General features: G+C 43.3%; 2 protein-coding genes across 2 annotated transcripts; both read right to left on the bottom strand.

Annotated features, from left to right (window-relative positions):
• Positions 1–6,623: 6,623 nt before the first annotated feature.
• LOC146556350 (E3 SUMO-protein ligase ZBED1-like) lies at positions 6,624–7,289 on the bottom strand. Its single transcript, XM_085249530.1, has one exon. The coding sequence runs from the start codon at positions 7,269–7,271 to the stop codon at positions 6,624–6,626; it is 648 nt and encodes a 215-aa protein (XP_085105656.1). The 5' UTR covers positions 7,272–7,289.
• Positions 7,290–7,340: 51 nt separating this feature from the next.
• Positions 7,341–8,328, bottom strand: LOC146556349 (E3 SUMO-protein ligase ZBED1-like; the record flags this gene model as incomplete). Its single annotated transcript, XM_085249529.1, has 2 exons — positions 8,232–8,328; positions 7,341–7,909 (listed from the first exon to the last, which is right to left on the bottom strand). Coding segments are annotated over exons 1-2 (615 nt in total), but the record flags the coding sequence as incomplete, so codon positions are not given.
• Positions 8,329–10,639: the final 2,311 nt, after the last annotated feature.

Genomic DNA, 10,639 nt, shown 5'->3' with positions numbered 1-10,639 from the left:
GAAGTAGTTTTTAGTTTGTTTTTAGTTTTAGCTATTTTAGGGGGATATCTGTGTGTGCAGGTGACTATTACTGTGCATAATTATTAGGCAACTTAACAAAAAACAAATATATACCCATTTCAATTATTTATTTTTACCAGTGAAACCAATATAACATCTCCACATTCACAAATATACATTTATGACATTCAAAAACAAAACAAAAACAAATCAGCGACCAATATAGCCACCTTTCTTTGCAAGGACACTCAAAAGCCTGCCATCCATGGATTCTGTCAGTGTTTTGATCTGTTCACCATCAACATTGCGTGCAGCAGCAACCACAGCCTCCCAGACACTGTTCAGAGAGGTGTACTGTTTTCCCTCCTTGTAAATCTCACATTTGATGATGGACCACAGGTTCTCAATGGGGTTCAGATCAGGTGAACAAGGTGGCCATGTCATTAGCTTTTCTTCTTTTATACCCTTTCTTGCCAGCCACGCTGTGGAGTACTTGGACGCGTGTGATGGAGCATTGTCCTGCATGAAAATCATGTTTTTCTTGAAGGATGCAGACTTCTTCCTGTACCACTGCTTGAAGAAGGTGTCTTCCAGAAACTGGCAGTAGGACTGGGAGTTGAGCTTGACTCCATCCTCAACCCGAAAAGGCCCCACAAGCTCATCTTTGATGATACCAGCCCAAACCAGTACTCCACCTTTTGTTTCAGCAGCCTGTCTCCCCTGGAGGCTCCGAGGGGCCCGTCCAGCCATCTCCTGCACCCGCTGGAGGGTCCAAGGGGCCCGCATTTTTATTATATCTTCTGTGAAAGGAAGAAGCTGTGGTGTGTTCCATTTCCCTTCACTCAGAGTTCGCAACACACGTGATGAAATGCACACATCCCACTTCTTTTCCAGTAGACTTCTCGTCCTTTTTATGTTTTCAAGAAACTGGTCATCAACATGCTCCGACATCTGTGTCTCACACTCCAAAATATCAGCAATCTTTTTCAAGCTATGACCTAGTTTGAGAGCCAAAGACTGAATTTTGTGTTTGTGTCATTATCAAAACCAAACACCTTTTTACCATTTCCACAACCACATTGAAGTTGGAGTGTTTATAAAAAAAAAAAAAAAACCCACCTCCATTCTTTGAATTTTACCCCCTTTTCTTGAAACTCAAACCAGTCTTCCCATCTCTCTCAATTTCTGTCTAATGTATTCATGTTTGGACTTTTCGTGGCCATACTTAGCTTACAGCTGCTCTCAAAGCTCTATGATTTTTTTTTTTCTCCTCATTTATAACTTGTGAGATCTCTTCCTGATCCATCACATTTAGTAGTTCCCAAATTTTATGGCTCACACCTTCTGGTGCAGGCTGTGCGAAGGCACAGACTGAATTCGACTTCTGCCTGGCTTCTGTTTACTGCACTTTTGTGAGAGTCTGCATAGTAACACATGTCTCCATAATACTTTTCTTTTGAGCAATGCCTCACAGTTAATACAGTGCATGTAGTCAAACGCATTCTCTGGTTTGGAAGCCTGCTCACTTGGGATCAGGGTATCACTTCCTTATTTAAGGACCTCATTATTATGAGCATGATCTCCTTTATTTCTGATGAGGCCAAAATGTAGTTTTCTTTGTCTTGATGTCAAAGGGTAGCTTATTGCTTTTGCAACCACTGTTTCAGAACTGTGTTTCCACAACAAGTGCCTTGCCATTTTGTGGCAACTAATCGTACAATAAAGACAATGCTTCTTACTGTAAATTCACCATCCTCCTTTTTCTGCAGCTTCATGGCAGACACCTTGCCTGTGTTAGTTTCCTCCTCATTCTCTGTACTCCTGGAATCTTTGTCTGAGCAAGTAATTGTCTGTTTGGCTCTTTTGGAAGTCCTTAGACCTTTTTTTTTTTTTTTTTTTTTTCCCTTTCATTGGGGCCTGAGCAGGAACATCAACAGATCCTTCAGAACTGCTTTCCTCCATCAGCTCCTGTGGTGGGACAAATTCATTGTCAGTCAATTCGACGCAGCTTAAAGGATCTCAGATTAATTCAACACCTTGGATAGCTGGTCAAGGTAGTCTTGTGGCATATACAATAAAAAAAAAAAAAAAAACCCACATTGTTCCAATTTTTTGCAGTAGTTTAGGTATAAACAATTAACAGGACCAAGGCTCAAGCTTGTGCAACAGTGGTAATTAAAAAAATATCTTGGAAAATCAAAATCAAATTAAACATGTTTTTTTTTTTCACAACTTGAAACAATAGCATTTCTAGAAGTCCACAGAGATGACTCAAATGTAAGACATGTTCAAACTAAGTTAGTTTTCCACTCAAACAGAGGACAACAATTATTTAACCTTGTATTCTAAATGTTAAACTTTAAAGCATAAAAAAACAAGGATGTTCAAGTACCAATTTAGCATTAACAGTATTTCATGGATTAAGCATTATATCTAAGAAAAGTAAAGATAATCCTGGTGTTGTGTAGATGTCATAAAGCAAACTTGCATAGACGCTGTCTGTTCTCATCAGCGGGGGAACCTCAGGATCTTCCAGCACAGGAGGCGGTTCTTCTCTGGTAACTGCCATTACATTGCTGTCAGAATCTTGTTGTGTTCCAGCAGTAAGAAAAAACAAAACAGGTCAGAAAAAATAAGCCTTTAATAACTTCATATTAGTTTAAAAATGTACTTTCTACTTAAAGTCTGTTACAGGCTTACTGTTTGATTTGCAATGTTACGCCCTAGCTGGGCCTCCTGAAACTGCCCTTGTGTGGGCGTGGCGTTTTTCTCCACCTCCTCCTCTCTTGCTCCACCCCTCTGTCTCTCTCTTGCTCTTCTCTCTCCCCGGGACACAGCTGCTGCTCATTGGCCTCATTTACCACCTGGGCCCAGTCAGCAATCACCTCTCTGAGGTTATATAAGCTGGGGATGGGCTGGATGTGGCAGGGTGGCTTTCTCTAGTGTCTCCATGTTGAATGCTAGGTGTGTGAGTGCCCTGCCTACGGTGTGGAGTGGTAGGAGCAGGTGGGAGAGGTAGTGATGGCCAAATTAGCTTTCTGAAGCACTGAAGCTTGTATTGAAAAACGGTTCATTACTCGAAGCTTTTCAACACAGTCCTCCCCGGTGACATCTGGTGGCGAAAATTATGAAGAGCAGCTTGAATCTGCAAAATAAAACAGACTGCTTAGTTATCACTGCTCATTCCACAGGGTGGAGTTCTCTCTGATATTTTGCCACCGTTGCGTTGCTTTGAACATGTAATTGTTTTTTTTTTCTCGATTGGGGGGCTGAAAAAAATGTAATGCTTATTTGCATTTTGATCAATAAACTTTCCCTATTTAAACATGCACTATGGTGTGGCCTTTCTTTGCTCATGACTCCTTGATGTTGGTAAATACAATAAGTGAGCAATATATATAATATACATATGATAATGCACAGCACATGATGGAGTATGCTCCTGCTGTGAAGTCCTGCCTCCATTTACTTGTGCATTTAATCACTGGACAGCTGGTCAGGTTCATACAAACTATTAGATTAGGCCAATTGTCCTATACATATTTTTGACCTAGGGGTAGGATTGATTGTGAACTGGAAAGGGGAAATGCTTAGGGGGTTGAGTACGGCTGCATCGTCACTGATTTGTAGAATCATTTTGATTCGATACAGGATCCGATTCAATTTGATTGGAATCTGGAAAGTTTTGCCTCAGACAGTCAGAAATATTACAATTCTGATCATTTATCAGTATATATCCATAATTTCGTATCTATTAAAAGAAAGCTGACACTTGTGAGACTTAGAGATGTAAACAGAGATTTATGAAAGCTGCAGAAGCCAGCGGGGGAAAAAAAAGAGGTAAACACAGGGCGGACCCGCCGACACAAAATCTGATTCTGATTCTGTTTGACGACATTTTGAGGTTTAACCTGAGATGCTGGCGTTTCAGGCATAATAACGTTTAATTTACAAATCGACGCAGGATTTTAATGAATCAATATCACTTTATTCAGTTTAGTATGGATTTTAATCAGAAAAGTGATAATCAAAACCCACCCCTAATCATGAACTTGCAAAGTAAAAACATGATCTATGTAAGGTAGCCCTTTTGTTATTTTCATTTAAAAAGAGGATTAGTTTTACTGTGCACTGGCCGAGTCTGTTTCTTTTCTTAGAAATAGTTTCTCCTGCCCTAGAGAAAATCCTCTCGCATGGAACAGAAGAGGCTGTGGAGTGCCGGAACTGCTTCCTGCAGACTATCACCTGAAAACAATAAACAAAATGATTTTCTAAAATGTGTAGCAATGTAATTGAATCTAACGTATAGTGTCAAATACATTTTTTTTTTTTAGTCTTTATTAGCTTTAATTCACATGGAAGTGTTTTTAAAGTCATATGCTGTAATGATATTTACATTATGGTAACATGATTTTGGACGTTTCAAGTTTCGGCAGATAAAATAAATTGAGCAAAATCAACTCAAAATCCAGCGAATGATTCACTTTCCTATAAACCAGCGGTCACCAACCCCCGGGCCTCAGACCGGTACCGGTCCGTGAGTCGTTTGGTACCGGGCCGCGAGAGTTGAGGCTCAAGTGTGAAATGTATGGTTTTCAGGGTTTTTAACGGTTTTCAGCGTTATTTTGTTATCGTTTTTATCGTTAACTCTGTTTTCCTGGGTCTTTTCACGTGTGTTATGAATAAATCTTCTTTTTTTCGGTACCGGTACTAGTTTTATTTTGTTGTATTTATCCGCGACTCCTTAAAGGCCGTGAAAAAGGTCCGTGAAAATATTGTCGGGCATTACATCAAATGTGAATATTCAAATGTAAGTGATACTAAACATATCTAATGAAATGTATATTTTGACAAACAGATTTTAGTTTTGTTAAAAAACTTCTTGTAGTCACATATCTCCAATAACAGAATTGAAACTTTGGGATATTAAAACATATTCTTACTGTTGAGACATTTTTTTTATTCTTGTCCCGTTTGGATCTATAGCCATCAGAATTGTTGTCTTAAGGCCAAGAAAGATGCCAAGCGGATTTATTTTACCAAGTGGATCATCATGGCCTTGCCATATTGGTCCATTTGACTGACCTTGATTATAATTATGAACTTATTTTATTTTCAGTTGCTACAAACAGGACAGACATGACTGTGGGATAGGACAGGGGGAAAGAATGAAAGAAAGAGAGGGAGAGAAAGAAAGAAAACCAAAGGGGAGAAGAGACGGTGAGAAGGGGGGGGAAGAGAGAAAAACACAAACAAACAAAAAAAAAAAAAAAAAACAACTCCTGGGTCACCTGTATGGAGAAAAAAAAAAACAGAGGGGAAAGCAAACAACAAAGAGCAACATAATAAGAAAAAAAAGCACCATCACAATAAACTAGCTAGCAGTGATATCAATAGTTACTAAATAATAAACGATATTGTGCAGCACGCAAGATAGACAGCGCACAGTGTGCTTTGAGGCAGCAGCCAAGAAAGCTGTAGTCCGCGTCTGTGAATACCCATGTGTACACCTGTGTGCATACCTGTGTGGATCAGCATGCTTGCATTCCAAAGGTTTCTCCATGTAATGATCTGCTAGGGAGTGTGGGGAGCCACAGCCCTGTCCTCTATGGTATCAAGCAGATATGGAGGAGATCAAAACTCCAGACATCCAGAGGCCCCCAGAGCACAAGAGACCAAGGAAGACCCACAGAGGGGCAGCCGCGCCACTGTCCCAGTAAGAGCTAAGGAGAGTCCCAGATGAGAGCTCATTCAGCAGCCGCGGAGCAGAGGCCAGGGGGAGTTGCAGTGACGTGCCCGTGAGCTCCGCCGGCAGCCAGCTGTGCCTGAGTGACCGAGCCCCAGGCCGAGAGGCCGGGGGCACCCCACCTCCGAAGTGGCCCGAGCAAGCCCCAATAAGCGGCCGCCAAGGAGTGAGCCGGCGTGTACCTGGACGCCCACCCCCAGATACAAAGAACCACCAACGCACCGACACCTGAGGGAGTCCGCCACCGGCAGGGGAAGTGGTGGTGGGGGGAGATAGGCCTCCAAACCTTGGAGGGCCTGAGGTGTCCCCAGAGAGGTGGCGTCTGATACCCAACCTGACATATAGACACAGACATACAGGCACACACAGACACAAACATCCATTCCCACCCTCATGCTCTCATATGCACTTCACACTCAACCGACGTGGAGACAGACATAAAGAGACGCTGTATACACGATCACACTCCCCAAGCGTACTCTACGAACCGGGTCTAGGTACCCTTGCCCCTGGAGGGGGGAACTGCACCCAGACCCAGGTGGTGTTACCCTTTTCCCTGCGGTGGGGAGAGGCAGACCGCCCCGACTCCGCAGCAGCAGGGAGGCCCCACACCCCAGACCGCAGTCGGACGGCCAACTCCTCCTAGCCCCCCCGCTCCAGCAGGCCGCAGAGAACGGGGGTGAGAGAAGACTCCAAACCTCCCTCCACCCGCTCATTGTAGTGTTGATGCATGTGTGTTCTAAGGTGCAATTAAAACCCAGGAGGGCATGGAGCTACCTGCCAGAGAGCAGCAGGTAAGCGCATAGTCCCTCCTGCTAGCCCTCAATGTCTACGTGTATTTAAAATTGAGACATTTTTAGAATAAGCTGGAACCCTTTCATTGTGTTATGGACTTCAGGTCAACAAAAGCCATACCTGACTGAGTTGCAGAACTGGTTGCTGGCTCTGGCTGTGACGAGGTAGATGGGACAGGAGGGACAGGCATTATCTGGTCTTTTTCATTTTCAATGATGGTGGCACATTCTGCAGTCAGACGTCTCACTGCAGCTTGAGCATTGGTCTGACTGCAAAACCCCACAGCCTTGAATCTTGGATCAAGCAGGGTAGCAATGGTCATGACACTCATTGTTTCCAAGTAAGACGAACATTCACCCAGCATTCTTGTGAGGTTCATGCACAGCTGGCGGGCTTTGTCATCCAGAACTTTTTTTTTTTTAGCAATTGCTAAAATTGCTAAATACCGCAGCATGCAGACAAGTGGAATGACTTTGGACCCAGATACTCTCTGCTCTCCAGAAAGTTCAGTAGTGGCTGTGTAAAAAGGAGAAAGCACCTCCAGGCACTCTTTAACTGAGAGGTACTCCTCAGCAGTGACAGGTGTGAGATCTGTTCTCATTGAGACAAGGGCAGCACTAACTGTCTCTCTCTCCTCATACAGACGCTGCAGCATAGTGTATGTGCTGTTCCACCTGGTGTCAACCTCCTGAAGGAGCTTTAGATGTGATCTGCCCATCTGCTGCTGCATTTGGCAGAGCTTCTCCTTTGCTGTTGCGCTAGATCGGAAATAGCTTACCATTTTACAAGCCTTACCTCTGATCTCCTCAAGCCCAGGCGTGTTGTCAATTGATTTTCTCACAATGAGGTTCAGAGTATGTGCAATGCACTTTGTGTGGCGCACTTTCAATATTTTAGATGAGGAAATCATGTTTGGTGCTGCATCAGTGACGAGGCATCTGACTTTATTTTGGATGCCCCACTCCTCCATCAAAACCTTTTTCACCTCAGCAATATTTTCGGCTGTATTTGCCTTGGAGAAATGTCCCACTCCTAGCAATACTGTGGACAGTGTATCTTGTTCATTGACAAAATGACATGTCACAGCCAAGTAGGCATCCATATGAATGGATGTCCACATGTCACTGGTGAGACTGACAGCTGTAGCCTTCTCCACTTCTCTCTTTGCTTTCTCCTTTTCCTCTTTGAACTTTTCCGCCACCATTTCCTTTAGAGCCTTTCTGGTGGGGATTGTGTAAGTTGGGTCCAAGACACCAACAAACTGTCTGAAACCAGCATCGTCAACAATGGAAAAGGGCTGCGAGTCCTTCACGATCATGTTCACCAAAGCAGCATCGACCACCTTAGTGGGCTTTGTGTTCATGATCCCTTCAATACACACAAACATTTGAATATGAGGATAAAAATAGGCTTAACATGTTGTATAAGTTGATTAGGCTTTAATGCCATTATTCGCAGGTAGTTCAATAGTCATTATGTGTTGTGGGATCAAGTAAATGGGTCTCCCATCTTACCAATAGCCTGCGGACATTTCATAGGAAGCGGAAGAACCACTAACCAGTACATCCTCTCACCCAAAAAGTGAAGTCAAACGCAATTAGTGACATTTTGTGCTAGTGATGGGAGACATGAATGAATGACTGACAGTTGATGTCCATACCATAAATGCTTGGATTCACTGTCATTGTACTCGTAGATGGGACCGCATCATGCTTAGCACGGAAATACCTCAGCATTGATGAGGTGTTGTTGTTGTTGTAGGCCAGCTGCTGGTCACAGACCAAGCACTGAACCTAAATAGTACATAAAGTAATTCTAGTCTTATTTACACACACACACACACACACACACACACACACACACACACACACACACACACACACGTTGTGTCCAAATTCATGGGCTGCATCCTCCTGAGGACCCGGCCTTCGCAGTCTACGTGGGCCGGGTCCTCAGAAGGTCGGGTAGGCCGGAAGTAAACGGCCGTGAAATTGGACGGTCTAGCCTTCTGATTAGCGTCACCGCTGTCTCGGTGGAGTTTAATAAACTCAGCCGTCTGCTCCTTGCTATCTAAAATATAGCAGGACACTGGCGTAAATTCTCGACTGTCTCATACTTCTGTTTAATCAGTTTTCTGTTTGACGTTTAGTCAGCTGTGTAAAAACCAAGGAGGAACCCACCCGGGGGATTAATAAAATTTTATTTTATCTAATCTAATCTAATAACTTTAATCTCAGCCAAACCGATTTACTCACGAACAAACAAAACACTGAAAAAGGCCCAACAATAACATTTTTAGGTTGTCTAAGTGACTTATATATTACGTTTAACCCGAGCAGCAAAAGTCCGCGGTGATCTGAAAATGATGTGCCGGGAGTTGTGCCGTTCTCGGCCGCATCAGTAACCCTCGAGCTCCCGGCTAGCTATCGAGCTGGTGGGTAGCAGATGTCTCCGAAAACGTCGAAGCACTTTTGCAAATATGCGATATCTTGATAAACCGAGCAGATATTTGATGTTTACATGGCTACTTTCTCGCCTGAAAATATGTTAAAAGTTTATTTTGTGACCCAGAAAGATTAATATGTGTCACGGTCCGCTGTGTGTGGAGGACTCAGGTGCAGACACAAGTGATACGGGAGTGAACTTAAACAAAAGCGAGCCTTTATTGTGGCTGATGAACACAAAAGAAACAAACAAGAATGAGGGCAGCGCAAGAGCAGTAACTAAACAGAAACCTAAACTGGGAACAAACTATGGTAAGGCTATGGCTTGGAATACAAAAGACTGGGCATGGAAACACGGAGGGTGGGAAGACAGACGGCGCGACACAGACTGCATGAAACACCGAGACTAAATACACATGAGGGATGATTAGGGGAAGTGGCCACACATGGGAGCACAGCTGACACACATGAACCTAACGACAGGACAGGAGAGGTGAAACTAAATACACTGACATTGAATACAGACTTTCAAAGTAACACAGGAAACATGGAGATTAGACATGACCTGAACTAAACATAACCATGCAGACATGACAGGTAGACGCACGAACCAGGGAGACGGAGTACAGGGGAAGATGACAGAAGCGACAGCATGAACTTAACACAAGACACACAGACATAAACACATGAAGGGCTAGGGAGGCTCAATACAAGGGTAATATAATTACAAATGAGCTGGAATAACTTAATGAACCTAACAAACAATAAACATCAAAATAGACTAAACACAAAACACTGGGTCGCACGACCCAGGACCATGACAGTATGAGTAATTTTAAAACTTAGTAGCGGCCGCCATTGTTGGAAACTGGAGTTTGGCTGGGCCGCACTATGAATTCTGGGATATTGGTGGGCCACGAAGGACACACCCGACCCATCCTTCAAATTCGGGGAAATGAAGGACGCATTTGTTGGGTGCCTTCGGAGGAGTCTACGAATTTGGACAGCCTTTGGCGCATCGCTGTGACGTAATCGGTCTACAAATGCGGCCTCAGGAGGATGCAGCCCATGAATTTGGACACGACCACAGATAGATATCTCTCTCTCTCTAAATGTAAAAAAATTCCCCACTCGCCCCCTGTGGGCAGTCAATTCTTTTCTATATATACACACATATACAGGGTGGGCCATTTATATGGATACACCGTAATAACATGGGAATGGTTGGTGACATTAAAGTCCTGTTTGTGGCACATTAGTATATGTGAGGGGGCAAACTCCTCAAGATGGGTGGTGACCATGGTGGCCATTTAGAAGTCGGCCATCTTGGATACAACTTTTGTTTTTTCAATAGGAAGAGGGCCATGTGACACATCTGTCACAGGCTGGGTCTCCGACCCAGCACTCTGAGTTTTCTTTGTATTTTTTGATATGTTATTAGTTTGTGTTATTTCCTATTTTGCCTTTATTTTAGGCAGTTATTGGTTATTGTTCCTGGGTTTTCTATGTTTTGGGGTTTGGTATTTATTCATCACATGTTGGGTCTGTTGAGTTGTGTTGTCATGTTTAGTTGTTAGTATTTCCTGTTTTATTTTGACAATGTCATGTGTTCTTCATTGTATTTAGCTTTCTCTCCTGGTCCTGTCATTAGGTT

The sequence above is a fragment of the Mchenga conophoros genome, linkage group LG16 (genome assembly GCF_057382185.1).
Source record: "Mchenga conophoros isolate Kocher_MC1m ecotype Shallow Benthic linkage group LG16, M_conophoros_male_GT1.1, whole genome shotgun sequence".
In the NCBI taxonomy this organism is placed as follows: Eukaryota; Metazoa; Chordata; class Actinopteri; order Cichliformes; family Cichlidae; genus Mchenga; species Mchenga conophoros.
The sequence above is the reverse complement of the archived record's forward strand: the minus strand, read 5'-3'. Positions and strand labels throughout refer to the sequence as shown.